The 17639-nt window shown below is 36.3% G+C and overlaps 1 protein-coding gene and 1 long non-coding RNA gene across 12 annotated transcripts in view; one reads left to right on the top strand and one right to left on the bottom strand.

Moving 5' to 3' along the window:
* Window positions 1-2920, top strand: part of LOC136828133 (carboxypeptidase N subunit 2-like) — an 849326-nt gene extending 846406 nt beyond the window's left edge. For all 11 annotated transcript variants that reach the window (XM_067085940.1, XM_067085943.1, XM_067085938.1 and 8 more), the window contains one exon: window positions 164-2920. In XM_067085940.1, coding sequence (XP_066942041.1) covers window positions 164-1288 — 1125 coding nt within the window. In that variant the 3' untranslated portion in view covers window positions 1289-2920. The remainder of the gene's footprint in view (window positions 1-163) is intronic.
* The window catches only part of LOC136828135 (uncharacterized), an 85098-nt gene that overhangs the window by 43279 nt on the left and 24180 nt on the right, over window positions 1-17639 (bottom strand). The window lies entirely within an intron of this gene.

Below are 17639 nucleotides of genomic sequence, written 5' to 3' on the forward strand. Positions count from 1 at the left end.
AAGTGTATTGTTCATGATTTATGAATATTTTATACAGTATTTTTAATTAATGTTTTGGCTCTTGAATGACCACAAATAATTTGTTTTTGCTTTTGAAAGACGACACCCATAATACATGCAAACCTAGTCTAGATAACTTGCTAACATCACAATACCATTGCAGGTTCTTTCCTTGCGTGGTAATGTCATTGAATCTCTGGATGGGCGAGTGTTTGTCTACTTGAAGCAGCTGAAGGACCTCGACTTGTCAGAAAACCGTCTGGAAGTCATCAAGGACGACGCACTGACAGGACTGTCTAACCTACGAGTTCTTCACCTCCACGACAATCGTCTGGCTGCAATACCTTCTCAGAACCTGGCTCTCGTACCCGACTTGGCGTACCTCAGTTTAGGTGGTAACGAGTTTTTGGAGGTGAACGAGTTTGATCTTGCGTCTCAGAAAACGCTCAAAGACCTCAACCTCTCTGGAGCACAACTTGGAGATGGGCTGACGGCTGACTCCTTCAGAGGTTTGTCGGGGCTGACAAAATTAATGCTGGAAGACTGTGGTCTGAAGGAAGTACCGACTGCTGCCCTGAGTCCCCTGACCAAGCTGGAAGAGCTACACATCGGCCGCAATCTCTTCACAAGTTTGCCACCGAATGCATTTTCCGATAACCGTCACTTGTCTGCCCTGCATGTTTCTGGCTGTCCGGATCTCACATATATAAACAAAGATGTTCTGCATAACAATGTGAACATCAAGTCGGTCGTCATCACTCAGAATCCTCACCTGACGTACATAGACGAAGATGCTTTTCGATTTCTGAGTGAACTGAGCCTTCTGGATCTCCACGGCAACAACATTCAGACGTTGAGCGAGAATGCGGCATCTTGGAAAGACATTGAAAAGTGGTCCTTAGAGGGAAACCCCATCGCTTGTAACTGTTCGGCAGCCTGGCTACGCACACTTATCCTAGCTCCTAACTCTAGTTCAAGTGTGAAGTGTGTGTCACCCCCTAGTCTGTCAGGCGTGCCACTGGCCTCCACTCAGATGATTGACCTGGCCTGTGGAATGGATCCTGCTATCAAGGGATTGGTGATTGGTCTAGTGGTAACTGTAGTTGTAGTGGTGGCCATAGTGGTGGTGTTGCTGTACCGTCACCACGGCTCCTGTGTCCACCGATTGCTGAAGGGCCACAGGTTAGACAGACACGGGGGCACTTTCGGGCACCACTCCTGTAGTCACGACCACTACCAGGGTTACATCATGACTCCCCAGAAGCCCGTGCCTGTTACCGAGCTCTAGCAGTTAGCCCGATACTGAGCCATGGACTCAGACCTACATGGGCCAAGCCCAACCAGTGAAAGTAATAGTGAAATTTTGTTAATATGGAAATGTTAGTACCACGGTAATGCTGGCAATACTTTGAACGTTAAAAGTATCAGTCCAGGTAGAAGAAAAATACTCTCAGCCGTGCGTGCGGCCCCGCACGGCTCTAATTGGAAGAGAAACTGATGCATTTAATATGCAAAGTACTGTTCAATTTTTTTTTTATTGGAAGTTGTGTTGTTGTTCTTCTTTGCAGTGCCTGTCTTCCATACCTTTGGAGACTTATGCCTTTAATTCCTTACAGCTCTTCATGTTGCCTAAGAATTGTCATTCATGTGTGTGCCCATAGAAGGTACCGTTATTGGTACTGTAAATAAAAAAAAAATGAATAAATAAAAGCAAAACACAAAATTACAATCTGTAGGGAGATAGTTCTTTTCAGAATCTGAATGTGATATACTTCTATATAAACTCGAGACGAGAAAAACGGAACACATAAAACTTCCACTCAATTCATCTAGTCCTTTTGTTTTCCTTTGAGAAATAGGTATGTATGCCTTATCAATGACTCTGGACATTTTCTTGTATTCCTTAAGTCCCTGTGATAGACTATTATACTGTACATCTCTAAGAATATTTGAAGTATTTTAGGATTTTGAACATTTTTTGTCTTATTCAGTACATTTAAGATAGATTCTGTGATCATCAGAAAATTATATGACCAGATTAGCAATAATGGCCTTATAGTTTATATACAATCTATAAGGCTTGTATTCCTAAGTAGACAGCATAGTTGAATGGTGCTGAAACTGGTTATTTAAAAAAGATGATGATGATGATGATGATGAGCACATCATATATGTTGATGGTTGTGTATGGTTTACCAAATTAACGAATGAAACACTGGTCAGGATCGTTAGTACAACTAGGGAGGCTCCGAACTCCTCCTCCTTCCTGTCAATTGTCGAGGTTTGGAAAACTTATGTACATTAGACTTATTGCAGGTCAATCGTTTAACCTTATTCAATTCAGTTGCAAAATTGGCTTGGTTTCTGGTAAAAAAGAGTCCTCTCGTCAATGACGAGCAGGTGTAAAGTTAATTCCATTTCTAAACCTCCTCTCTCTCATTAGAGCTTTAAACGAAGATAGCCAGAAAAGTTGTGGTGCAGGGAAATAGTGGTAATGAGTCTTTAATTTTTTGAAATGCCAGTATCTGTATCCACGTCTTTTCTAACGCCTGAATCCTTCGTAATGTAGGGAAGCATTATGGAAGAAGCAATTCGTGCAGTTGAATTCACAAAACTGTGTCATCTCGATTATATTTATTCAGTCTCAAAGCAAACGTGGGTTCCCATGAAGCTATCTTATTATTACCTTTTTACGAACAGCCAATCATTGCTTCTTGATCCCTTCGGAAATAGTTTTTAAAAATTTAGTCAAGTAGATAACCATTTATATATATCGGTACACTTTACGACAGGAATATAAACGTGAGCCGTACCAAAGATGGTCCAGGTATCTCTCGGGAGAGAAAAGTTAAAATGTCAGGTCGTTGTAAGCATAGAAGGTCACACTTCAAAATGTATATCATAAAAAAAAAACCAAAAACACAAATGATAATAAACCCATGCACCTTTTAAAATGTCTCTTATAAGCATAGCACATTTTTGCTGAGTAAGTTTGTTCTATTCATGCTACTGGATTCTGTTTGCAAACTCTGACATTTTATATTTTCCTGGTCTCCTCGAGGTTTCCCTGGTTGTTTCCGTAAGCCAGTAATGATTTTTAACACCTTTTTGGCTCACACTGACTCACTGGTCACATTGTACAAGGGCAAGGTAATATTTTGTAACAAAGACTTCATGACGGTCATGGTTAATCAAGTCTGTAATTCTGGTACATTCACTAATACAGTCCCATGTTTCAATGCTGTAAATCACATTTGTATTTTGCTTAAAAGTCCATTGAAGAATTTTGCACTCGAGTGAACTGTAATTTTGGATAATTCAGATTGCATGAGGACTCTGAATTTCAAGACTGCCATTATAGCAGCACTGATTTAGTAATAGTTATTGTCTCTGAAATTCAAGACTGCCATTATAGCAGCACTGATTTAGTAATAAAATTAGTGGTAACTAAAAAAAGTGAATCTACAAATCATATCTAAGAGGAATTTGTAATCTAGACTACTTCTAACACGAAAAATGTACAGTCGAGAACCATAACCTTTCAAGATTTGTGAAAAAATTTTGCATGATTCAGCTCACGAAGTCTTTATTAACAAATGTTCCTTTGAACTTCCTACAGCATCTGTTGTTTCTGAATGACATAAGAGAGTTTTCAGGTTTCACAACTCATGTCGCCTTCTTTTCCTCACCCCCCCTCCCCCCTTGAACATTCAACATGCGAGGCCAGACCAAAGATGTGCTTTTACGTTCTATGCAACTCTCGTAGATGTAGCAATGACGATCAACCATCACTTGAGTTATGCAAATAGTTAAGGTGATGTGTAAAAATCCTTCTCGGGCTAGCCTGCAGATCTGCAAAACCTTTATTTATAAAATAAAAAAATTGGGTTATTCATAGACATTTGTACATTCCTGCTGTAGATGTTGAAATGATTTCTCCTGTGAGAGCTTCAGAGTAATATTACCCCCACAGTCTTTTTAGAAGCTTTTAAATTTATTGCTTGAAAAAGAGCCTATCCTTAGCAACTCTCGTGGTCAGTGATTTCTATATTTTTAAGGTTCAACCCCGTAATAGTGATTTAGTCTCACTATATACTGTACCTATTCCATTCAACCCCCCACCACCCCCCCATTAAGGACTTCCAGAGATATATCTAGCCTTTAACGATTAAATGAGTACTATAATCATCTCCTTTATATATACTGTCATTGAGAGACATAATAAGCATAAATCTGCATGCCGTGTATTTGTGCACAGGCAATCTGTGCACATTTTGTACACTTTTTATATGAAATTCATCCTCACGCATAGTTTATGAAACAGTAGGTCACGCATTTCACCTTTTCAGTCATGTTGCATTCCCCCTCCCCCCCCCCTCCCCCCAGACAAATGATCAGGAGATATGCAGTTGCATTGCTCTTAATGCAAATACAACAAGGTTACTATTGATATGGAAGGCCCCCCCTCCTCCCCCAAAAGTCTTTGCGAGGTGTGTCGAGACGCAGTTGTTGTAAAAAGTCGAGTGTTTTTCATACCCCTTTATATATAATTGTGAAAATTGTCCAGTTTTTTGCGAGTTCATAGGATAAGGCTCCCAATTTTTGACCACTATTCCATGTATATATTATAAATACATATATTATCACCACATGTTTTTGTGGTTTTTCAATATTTCTCTTTCATCTCATATACAGTTCTTATAAATCCCATATTGTAGTATAAATACAGTATAGTTATTATTCATATAATGGCTATTTCACAAGCACTGGTCAGTTGGATATTCAACATATCAAAGTGTGACATGTTATATTGCATTGGAGCCAGAAGTAGTTAAACAGCTGCTGAAATAAAAAATCAATAAAAAAAAAATATTCAGAATTTGCTCTTTTTAAATGCTACTGCTTTCAGCTCGAATTCAATGGCATGCCCACAGTTAATGTAACAATTTTTCCTTAAGAGACTTGTAACCCAATGCATAGGGAAGGGACGATTTAAATGAATCATTTTAGTTTCTTTTTCTTTTCATACACAGATTTCTTGCCAGAATTCTGGTGCAGGATGTTACTCTTTGTCGAAAGTAACTACTTAACTGCAGAGAGATTCGTTTTTTTTTTTTTTTTTTTTTTTTTTTTTAAAGAACCTCCATTTTATTCTCTGTTGTAATACTCTTTTTATTGTAGTTGAAAATGAGGTCTAACTTTGTGTTCTGATTCATATGTATTTTTGGAACAGTAGTAAGGAGTAACTACTTACCTACGATGAGATTGTTTTTGTAATTTTCATGAAGGAACCTCACAGACTTATTTTCTGTTGTACTGTAATACATTTTTTTTATTTTAGATGAAAAGAGGTTAAATTTTGTGTTCTGATTCATATATATACTTTTGGAACAGTAGTTTAACGTCCCTCCAAGTATGGCTGCCATATAACAACGAACCACAGGCAAAGAAGGTGTGAAAGAGACGACTTGGTGGCAGTCCAAGTAGTGAATGCAGTATAAATGCAAAGGGTTGTACTTAAGCTTTTTAGTGAATTGCAAATGAATGAATTAGCCTCAACACCACCTTTCAATGAATATATGTATACATACAGGCAGTCCCCGGGTTACGGCGGGCTCAGCTTACGACGCTGTTTATGACGCATGTTCCGGGTTTACGACGCCAACCCGACGGAAGAAATATGACTCCAAGAAGGGCAGAATGGTCAAAATTTGGAAGTTTTTTTTATGAAAAACACAATATAAATGCAGTTTACGTCGTTTACAAGACACCCAAATGATTGAAAGTAAGGTTTTCTTACGACTTTCAATGATTTTTCCAGCTTACGACGCGGCGTAGGAACGGAACCACCGTCATAAACTGGGGACCGCCTGTACATATAGATATATATATATATATATCACAGCACATATTCAACAAGTCACAAAAGATATTTGCAAAGCAGCAACAGGGCTTTCAGTGCAAGACTGTTGTGTGTGGTAATGTGAAATCCTCTTTAGACCTTTTTTATCTAAGATTTTAATATTCTTATCAAGTTTGAGAATTAGTAATCTAAGATGCGGGTGACATTATGATTTCTGATATACAATGATAGCGCTTTAAATTATAACCCGAGTTGTGTTGTTCAGTCTTTTTTGAAAAGTTGAATTGCCCTACTTACTTGTCACGTATGTGAAGTATATTTTAATACATTTTTTTTCTTTTTGGTTCCAAGTTGCTGGTGTGTACAATACCAATGACACGTTTCTCTTTTGTGATAATTGTCTATGAGATCTGTTCAACACTGAGTAAAAACTTATATTCTGCCCATTCCTCTAGCAAACTTACAAAAGCGACTTGTATGATTTGTAATGTTATTCAGTAAACAAAAACTTTGTTACTATCAGCAAAAACTTTGCATACCTCATAACTGTACTTGTATATGACTCAGCAAAGTAAGTTTTTATTTGTAAATTTTCGGTGTATTTGTCAAGTCTTCAGTTCACACAAATTCAGTCCTACTTATTCTCAAAAGGCATGAATCACTTTTGAGAATATAGGAGGCTATACATAGTAGTATCAAGTAATGTAATATTTTTTGTTGATTACTAATTGAAGTCTAGGGACTGGAGCAGTGTACATGCCTTATAAATGTAGGGGGCAGAACTTTTTTTGGACTTTAAGTTTGTCATATGAGTATAAAAATATCTCCCATTATTTTTTCCCCTGGCTTTTCTTCATTACGACAGTAGTCTCATAGTGATCACCAAGCAAAATGTTCCCGCTTAGTTGTAATTTCTCATAGTGATAAATATATTTTATAGATAGAATTTTTTATATTGACAAGTTGTTCTTTAGAGTAGTCCAGTGCTTTATAATCATCTAGACTGAGCCTACCAAGAATATGAACGCTTGGGAAATCGAACATGGGTCTGTACTGAGAAAGTTGAATGTTAAAAGAAAAATATTATGTGAATCTGCCTCAGATTCTTTGTCATTTAGAATTTGTAAGGTAATGTGAGTTTAGTAACGTAACTAAATGGCCATAAACTTATCTCAATGACTCCAAGGCTTAAATTTCCACAATATATAACTTGGAAATAGTTCTGTATGCAGTTGAATAGACGTGTTATTGAAAATATTCCAGGTCTTTCATCTTACAGATTTGTTCCAAAATTTAATGAAGGCCCACAAGTTTCTTGTACCCAATCATCATTTTATTAGTGGAAGATGTGTGAATTATAAAACTATACTGTACCATTGTTCCAAAAAAAACCAAATTTTGTTAATGAAACTCCCAGTGCTTGGCTTTATGCCTAAATCACATATTCCATGAAACTCATTAGGACCTATAAGTCCTCTATAAGTCCTCGTAATGTGTTCATTTACCTTGTAAGAAAGTCTTTTTTTATTCTTTGAAAAGATACAGTAATTGTTATTGGTTTAGGGCATTTAATAAAAAGAACGAGTCCGAAGTCTAAGTCAGAAGCCACAAAAAAGGACGCGCACAATCTTGGTCATTCGCCCAATTGATTCATTCAAAAAGGGAAAAAAAAAATATTTAAAAAAAAAAGTTCATGTTCTAGAATCAAAATGGCTCCAAGCACACATCCCATGAATATGTATATATAAATTATATATATACTGTATACACTCTTCATAGGCTCAATTTAATAACACTGCTATGAATTGTTAAATCACTGCACTGAGAATTTGTTATTCAGTCTTTTACCTGTTTTCCATTTCTTAATAAAGGATTATATAGCAGATGGTGGCGTTTTTATTCCAGTTTAATCCTGACGTCAACAATTCTCTCTTAAAACGTTTCTCGTGTTTTAATGTTTTACTTACATTTTTATCCATTTGTTTATTAATTTGTTAATTTATTGATTTTCTGATGCCTGATCTATTGAATGAAAACCATATTCTTTGGAAGCTTGAATTTCAAGTCAGTGGCTCCTTCGGTGGGCTTGTTCTATATGAATAGGCTTCATCTTCTGAATAATAATAATAATAATAATAATAATAATAATATAATAATAATAATAACAATAATGGCTTTTAGTTATGAATTATTACTGAAGATAGCATTTGAGAAATGCTATTCCCAATAGACCTATTTCCAACAATACTTTAAGGTCTACTTGAAAATGTGAATATTATGTTAATAGTGAATAATATACCAGTCTAAGCGTTAATGTGAGGTGCCAATGTTCAAAATAAAACAAGTATAAAATGCGCCGAAAAATATCAGTTTTCTGTACAGCCGCTACAACGTATAATCAAGCCCACCGAAAGTAGACCTATCTTTCGGTGGTCTCGGTATAATGCCGTATGAGCCGCGGCCCATGAAACTTTAACCGCGGCCTGGTGGTGGCCTATCCTATATCGTTGCCAGAAGCACGATTATGGCTAACTTTAACCTTAAATAGAATTTAAAAATACTAAGGCTAGAGGGCTGCAATTTGATATGATTGATGATTGAAGGATGGATGATCAACATAACAATTTGCACCCCTTTAGCATCAGTAGTTTTTAAGATCTGAGGGCGGACAGAATAAACTAAAAAGTATGAATTTGCAAATGCTCTTCTTTAAGCATTCCTATGTCTGCCAAGATGTCTATTGCTGAGCATTTTCTTTCTAAGAATGCCTTGGAGACATATTTACTAAAGCAAGGCTGTGCTTTTGATAAATATCAGAGGAAAATCTTGGAATTTAAGGCGCTGTACATTCTGGGGCCAAACTGTAAACTTTTCAAGCAATTCTGATGTGTGTGTTGGTTAAGCAGGGAACAGAGGTCCACACCGAGCCTCCTAATTCCTTTCATGTCTAATTGAACTGCCTAAAGGCAAAAGCCTGTGCTGGCATAAGCCCATTTAATCTAAACCAATCAACCAAACATGGTATTTTGAAAATGTCCGATAGAAAAATGAGCATAATAATGAAGGCTATGTACACTATGCACAACAGCTGTTAGGCAGATCAGTGTTGCTGGAAAGTGGAATCAAAGGTTGCATAAGAGAAGAGCCTGTATCGAATTATAGTAAATCATTTATTTCAATAAAAAATGCACACTATAAATGCCTGCTACGCTTACGTTAATCACGGAAAGAAGGAGATACCCCAATCCCTTAACGTTATGTTATCGTGGAGAGAGGAGATCTAAGTACATGATACATAGTTGTAGCGAAATTAACACCTAAAATGTTTCTAGGGAACTTACTGATGAATGTACCTGAACGGATTTGGCTAGCACCTAATATTTACTGAGCGAATCATCAGTGGAACAATTAGCTCACTTAATATACTTGCTAATATACAATGAATTGCATTGTATTACAGACAATGAGCATAAATGGTTCTGGGAATGAGGTGCGTCCGTTCATATGGAATCGTATAAGAAAGGCTGAAGCTATTGAGAGGAATTGTCTATGCAGTAGGCCTATATTTAGCCTCAGAAGCAGCATAAGGGTAAAAAAGTGTGTGGACGCTTGAATAAAAAAAAAAAAAAAGGTCACTGCAGGTGAAAAGATAGGTCATTTAGTGCCTAGAAAGTTATGGATATGAGGTCGAGAGGGGTAATACAGAAAAAATTGCATCTCCTAGAAACATGGTACAGTGAGGGTAGCTGGGTCTAATGCACCGCTGGTGGGTTCTCTATAATTATTTGAAATATTCTGCCCAGTGGTTGAGGGTTGCTCCATGATTTGTCAATTAAAGTATAAACTTGGATATTAATGTGTTGTTTTATCCTACTGATCATCCCAAGTTAGGGAAAGAATATAATTATAAACCGAGAGGTACGCCAATAACAGAAGCTGTATTCATACTATGGTAACCACAGATTACCAAGACATATTCTCATAAATTAAGATACAAACAATGCTGGCAAGTAACATTCACTTGCTTTCTGGCGCCTGTAAGTGTATCTTAATCGACTTAAGGAAAAGCACAGTAAACTGCATATAATGAATAGGCCTACGATATGTACGCCAACTGCCACGGGTTCCATTGCTTGCTGGTGGAAATGTCTGGACTAATAAATTCAAATAATTATGGATATCGACACACTTCTATGCACAAAATCCTAGTTCAAACAAAATTTATGACCTATAATAAGTATAAAATATGTCTATGTTAATATCTAACCCATAAATTTGTTCATTCATGCGAAGACCTCTTAGATATTCTCATCATCAGTTATTTTATTTGTGCTCTCTGATAAGCTAAGATGATCCATCTTGATAAGCTAAGATGATCCATCTTAGCATATATATATATATATATATATATATATATATATATATATATATATATATATATATATCATATATTAATTTCAGATTAAATTCAGTATATTTATTGTAATCACACTGAGATATTTTGGTTTCAAGTTGCATCAAAAGAAAAGTACTGTCCTGCGACTTACTACGAAAAATGTTATATGGCACTCATGGTTAAGATATATTCATTGTAATCAGGCAGAGTTATTTTGGTTTCAAGATGCATTAATCCTTAAAACATAGGAAAATTATATGTTCAAGTCCAAAATGCAATTATGGTTCATAGTAAAATAATACCACTAAGACACTAAGACAATACATAGGCCTAGGCCTAATAAGTTATATCTCAGATCAATTCCTTATCATATCCTAAACAAATTAAATATTTGGTTTTTAATCATCAATAAAACAGAGAGGATGATGATGATGCTAATTCAATAAGGAATGAAGAATGATAACAAAAATAACCCCATCATTATTCCATTAAATTTTGGGGGGCCAAGAATTATGGTATAGTTACCCCTTTACCGTTTTCTTTCAAAAGCATTCAGAAGATTATCATAGAAACGTTACATATATTCAAATTAAATTTCTCAGAACTTTATTTCGTCGTATTTCTTTGGAATTCTGTAATAAATGCAAGGCTGGGCAATAAACAAGTAGTATATAAATTGAAAAAGCAGTTATATATTATCCTACATAATATATATATGATAATATATGAAATAATATTGGAGACACGAAGTCGTAAGGACAATAAACTTCGTAGTTTGAATTTCATCTGACTTTATTTTCAGTTTTAATGATCAAGAGAAGCCGACTTGAATGATTGATTGATATGACTGATTAATTTAAGCACACTGGCGTTGCAAAGGCTATGGTCATCGACGTCGACGCAATATCCTAATGGCAAGAAAAGCGGAGGTGTACTTCAGGAAATGGAAATGATGATCTCCATTAATGAAAAATGCTGTTTTAAACCCGCAAGACAGACAGACAGAGAGAGAGAATATGATCGTTATACTATATTCTATATATTTCTATTCCTCTGACAGAGCTCATCATGCATACTTCCACTGCTGACGTTACCTATTATTATTATTATTATTATTATTATTATTATTATTATTATTATTATTATTATTATGCTAAACCCTCTTCATATGGAACAAGCCCATCAAAGGGGCCACTGACTTGGAATTCAAGCTGCAAAAGAATATTAAAGTTTTCATTTGAAAGGAGTAACAGGAAAAGCAGAAAGAGATCAATTATTAGAAAAGAATAAATTAATAAATTAGTAAATTGATAAATATATAAAAATTTGATTAAATTATGAAAATTTATTGTCGTGAAGTTCTCAAGCATTTAGCTAGTTACGATGAAAACAAAATTGTTGGCAATCTTCGCTTGTGGGTGTAATTAAGCAATTGGACTAATGCAAGCAGTGTCATTAGCAGTTGTGAGGTCGTTTGCACGGCCTCATTAATTATAACAAAGATTAATTATGACAAGGACGACCAAGTAGCCCAATCATATATTTGCTTGACGAAGCTTAAGAAATTAACAAAAAATTTTCAGTGTTTTTTATTTCTTAGTGGGAAACTTATTGGGGAACTTGAATTTGTATAGTATCAACGGTTTCAAATCCCTTTTTCTGAAGTTTTTATTAATATTTATATGTTTTTTGTTGAAAAAATTGAATAGGAAAACCTATATTTAAATAAATTAGTAGGAGCTGTTTCAGATACCTTTATCTGAAATTTTTTTAATGATGTTCATTTTGTTTTTTGTTTTTTTTATGAGAAATATTGACTAGGGAAATCCAAATTTGTATAAAATTGTACCAACGGTTTCTGATACCTTTTTCTGAAATATTTATTATATATATTTTTTGGGGGCGGAAAGAATTGATTACGAAAACCGATATTTATATAAATTTGTAGGAACTATTTCAAATACTTTCATCTGAAATTTTTAATGATGTTGATTTTGTTTTTTTATGCGAAATATTGACTAGGGAAACCCAAATTTGTATAAAATTATACCAGTGGTTTCAGATCCTTTATCTGAAATTTTTATTAATGATTTTTTTATAGAAAAGATTGACTAGGGAAACCTATATTTATGTTTCAAATACTTTCATCTGGAATTTTTATTAATGTTGATTTATTTAAGTTTTGGAGGAAAAAATTAACAAGGGAAACCTATATTTATATAAATTTGTAGGAATGGTTTCAAATATCTTTTTCTGAAATTAACAAAATTGATTAATTTATTTTAAATTTGGAAACATTGACTAGGAAACCCAAATTTGTATAAAATTGTTACAACGGTTCCAGATACTTCCATCTGTTGCTTTTACTAGTAATCTCGACTTCTCACAAGCATTCATCTAGATGCTCATATATTTTTTTATCAGAATTAATTTTTAAGATTCTAAAATACTTCCACTATTTTATCGTAGTAAAAATAACAGATAGACCAACATGTCTCAAGAGCTTAATGAAGCCATGATATGATCGGCTGATATTCTATCTCGCAACAAACTTTTCCCCTAAAGGGGTTGGTGCCGCCTGTGTACCTCACACGGTGCACTGTAGGCATTACTTAAGGTCATTTGCAGGCTCCCTTCCATGGCCCCTAGCTGCAACCCCTTCCATTCCCTTTGCTGTACCTCCGTTCATATTCTCTCTCTTCCACCTTCCTTTCCACCTTCTCCTAACAACTGATTCATAGAGGTTTTCCTCCTGTTACAACAGACCTTTTTATTCCTCTCAACTTCCCTTTCAGCGCTGAATGACCTCATAGTCATAAGTCCCAGCTTTTGGCCTTTGGCCTAAATTGGACACTCGACTCCATTCCACAACGGACCTTTGGTACCTTTGTACAATATAAACAACCTGTAAAAATTTATGATTCCACTCTTACAAAGGCTACAATTTCAAGGACCCTTCTTTAAGATTATCAGATTAAGCGATACCTCTCTCATTATGTTCTCAAGACATTAGACTGATTATTACAACAAAGCAAAAATTAGTCACCGACTGGGCCAAGGAGATGGCACCGCCCCCTGGAACGTGACAAAACAGCGCCATCAAACAGCCAGTCAGAATTCTGTAAACCATCTGTTGTAATTACCCTGTGGACTTTGTATTTTTATTACGTGTGTACTTTGTAATTATTACCTGTGTACTTTGTATTTTTATTACGTGTGTACTTTGTATTTGATTACCTGTGTACTTTGTATTTTATTACCTGTGTACTTTGTATTTTATTACCTGTGTACTTTGTAATTATTACCCGTGTACTTTGTATCATATTTCATCACTTTGTAACTCTGGAAAAATAAAGCTCTTTAAACAGTACCTCTTTATGTAACCTTAGTTTAACCTTTTCTCTTTATTTAACTTTATTGAACCTTTTTGAAAAGAAGGTTACAAGGGGCGCAGAGAAGACTTTCAAGAATCAAGCACAACAGAAACAGCTGTTTTCTTAGAAAACACTGCCCTCACAGCCTTTCTGCTCCCCACCACTAATAATAATGATCATGATATTAATAGTAATAATATAGTTAAAAAGAATGAACCTCCTGCATGCCATAATAAATCTTAAATTTCGCCTTCTCAACTTAAGTGTATGAGAGGTGAATGGCACCAGGGGTACATGCAGGGAATATTTATACTGGAGTGGGTACATACAGGGAATACTTATACTGGAGTGGGTACATACAGGGAATACTTATACTGGAGTGGGTACATGCAGGGAATACTTATACTGGAGTGGGTACATGCAGGGAATATTTATACTGGAGTGGGTACATACAGGGAATACTTATACTGGAGTGGGTACATACAGGGAATACTTATACTGGAGTGGGTACATGCAGGGAATACTTATACTGGAGTGGGTACATGCAGGGAATATTTATACTGGAGTGGGTACATGCAGGGAATACTTATACTGGAGTGGGTACATACAGGAATACTTATACTGGAGTGGGTACATGCAGGGAATACTTATACTGGAGTGGGTACATGCAGGAATATTTATACTGGAGTGGGTACATGCAGGGAATACTTATACTGGAGTGGGTACATGCAGGGAATACTTATACTGGAGTGGGTACATGCAGGGAATACTTATACTGGAGTGGGTACATGCAGGGAATATTTATACTGGAGTGGGTACATGCAGGGAATACTTATACTGGAGTGGGTACATGCAGGGAATACTTATACTGGAGTGGGTACATGCAGGGAATACTTATACTGGAGTGGGTACATGCAGGGAATACTTATACTGGAGTGGGTACATGCAGGGAATATTTATACTGGAGTGGGTACATGGAGGGAATATTTATACTGGAGTGGGTACATGCAGGGAATATTTATACTGGAGTGGGTACATGCAGGAATATTTATACTGGAGTGGTACATCAGGGAATACTTATACTGGAGTGGGCCATACAGGGAATACTTATTGGAGTGGGTACATGCAGGGAATACTTATACTGGATGGGTACATGCAGGGAATATTTATACTTCGTGGGTACATGCAGGAAAATTTATAAAGTGGATATGCGGAATTCATTTATTATCCGGGGTGGGTGCATGCTGGCTACTTATACTGGAGTGGAAGTTAAAGACATACCCTGTTTTCGGGTATAAATATTCCCTGGATGTACCCATGGAGTAATAAGTATTCTGGATGGGTACATGCAGTATAAATATTCTCTGGATGGACCCACATGCAGTATAAATATTCCTGGATGTGGGTACATGCAGTAATACTTATTCCTGGATGTACCCACTCCAGTATATAATATCCTGGCGTGTACCCACTGCAGGAATAAATATTCCTGCGTGTACATGCAGTATAAATATTCCTGGAGTGGGTACCCACTGCAGTATAAATATTCTGGATGGGTACCCATGCAGTATAAGTATTCCCTGCATGTACCCACTGCAGTAATAAGTATTCCCTGCATGTATGCTTATACTAAGTATTCCCTGCATGTACCCACTGCAGTATAATATTCCTGGATGTACCTGTTATGCAATGTGAATTTGAAAGTATTTTTACAGTGAATAGTGTAGGAAATTCACTGATCATGGTTATTCATGAATGCAGAATACTTAGAGAGAGAGACGCATGCAGTCGAATAACTTAACTGATACAGCGTGAGACCAAGTAGACTGGAGTTTCGAGTTGTAGATTAAACAACCAATGTTGAGATATGGGAACATGCAGGAGGATCTATAGACGTGATTATTAAATGAAAGGTCAGCAAAATTGACCTGATTTGTCCTTTTGCAAAAGTGCAGTTGAAATTGAACCATTAAGATTAAAGTGGGCTTCCTCAAAGAGGAGGAGTTTTATTCCACTTAGGTCCAGAGCTCATTCTGATCAATTTTTAGTTAGAGTTAACTTGAACCCTTTCTGGGTAAGATCTGTGTACTCTCCTCTCTGAAACCAAGAAAATTTCTAAGTCCAGTGTGGCTGGCCGTGTGAACTATTATAGTGTTATAAAAATAAAACCTAAGAAAGTGCCCACTCCAGCAGATTCCCTTACCCCCTCCTGAAATAAGATAAACAGTGTAAGAAGAATAATGACCAAGTTTACTGCGTTTCTACGGGTTAACCAGAAGTTATCGGCTATCGCAGAACTCAATACCCAGGTCTTACCAAAGTGAAACAACAACAGACAGAAGCAGAGATATTCATATTTGAGACCCCATAACATAAAAGTGGTGGCAGCACTCCAGTATAAATATTCCCTGCATGTACCCACTCCAGTATAAATATTCCCTGCACATACCCACTCCAGTATAAATATTCCCTGCATGTACCCCCTCCGGTATAAGTATTCCCTGCATGTACCCACTCCAGTATAAATATTCCCTGCATGTACCCACTCCAGTGTAAATATTCCCTGCAAGTACCCACTCCAGTGTAAATATTCCCTTCATGTACCCACTCCAGTATAAGTATTCCCCACATGTACCCACTCCAGTATAAATATTCCCTGCATGTACCCACTCCAGTGTAAATATTCCCTGCATGTACCCACTCCAGTGTAAATATTCCCTTCATGTACCCACTCCAGTATAAGTATTCCCCGCATGTACCCACTCCAGTATAAATATTCCCTGCATGTACCCACTCCAGTGTAAGTATTCCCCGCATGTACCCACTCCAGTACAAGCATTCCCTGATTGTACCCCTGGTGCCATTCACCTCTCATGCACTAAGTTGAGAAGGCGAAATATAAGCTTTATATGGCATGCAGGAGGGCCATTCTTTTTAACTGTATTATTACTATTACTAATAATATCATGATCATTATTATTATTGGTGGGGAGAAGAAAGGCTGTGAGGGCAGTGTTTTCTAAGAAAACACCTGTTTCTGTTGTGCTTAATTCTTGAAAGTCTTCTCTGTGTGCCCCTTACAACCTTCTTTTTCAAAAAGGTTTAATAAAGTTACATAAAGAGAAAAGGCTAAAAAACTAATGTTACATGAAGAGGTATTGTTTTATGAGCATTATTTTTCCAGGGTTACAAGAGTGATGAAATATGATACAAAGTACACAGGTAACTACAACAGATGGGTTATTATTATCATTATTATTATTATTATTATTATTATTATTATTATTATTATTATTATTATTATTCAGAAGATGACCCCCACTCATATGGAACAAGCCCACCAAAGGGGCCACTGACTTGTAATTCAAGCGTCCAAAGAATGCTATTTTGTTCATTGGAAAGAAGTAAGAGGAGGTAAAGGAAAATACAGAAAGAGACTTCGCTTATTAAAGAAGAAAAAATAAACAAATTAATAAACAGATAAGACTGTATTAAAATGCATTCATCTCATTAAATTCATGACTGCATATTTTCCCGCATGAAAGTCACGTAACCTAACCACCCCTCTCATTGTTTAAATTTTAGTTCATGAGGTCACTTAGTTTATGCAAAGCATGCTTTTATTCAATTTGTTCTCTCTCTCTCGTATACAGAACTGAATACAGAATTTAGGCCAAAGGCCAAAGGCACTGGGACCTATGAGGTCATTCAGCGTTGAAACTGAAATTGACAATAAATCGTTTGAAAGGTGTAACAGGAAAAAACCTCTTTTTAGTTGCATTCTGAATCAATTGTTAGAAGAGGGTGGAAAGTAAGATGGAAGAGAGAGAATATGAAAGAAGGTACAGTAAAACAAACGAAAGTTGTAGCAGCTAGGTACCGAAGGCAGGCTGCAAAGAACCTTAAGTAATGCCTACAGTGCACCGCATGAGGTACACTGACGGCACTACCTCCTTGCGGGATCTCTCTCATTATATTCTCTGGAATCAAACGAATTCGTCGTTTT

This window comes from Macrobrachium rosenbergii, chromosome 42, assembly GCF_040412425.1.
Source record: "Macrobrachium rosenbergii isolate ZJJX-2024 chromosome 42, ASM4041242v1, whole genome shotgun sequence".
NCBI classification, from domain to species: Eukaryota; Metazoa; Arthropoda; class Malacostraca; order Decapoda; family Palaemonidae; genus Macrobrachium; species Macrobrachium rosenbergii.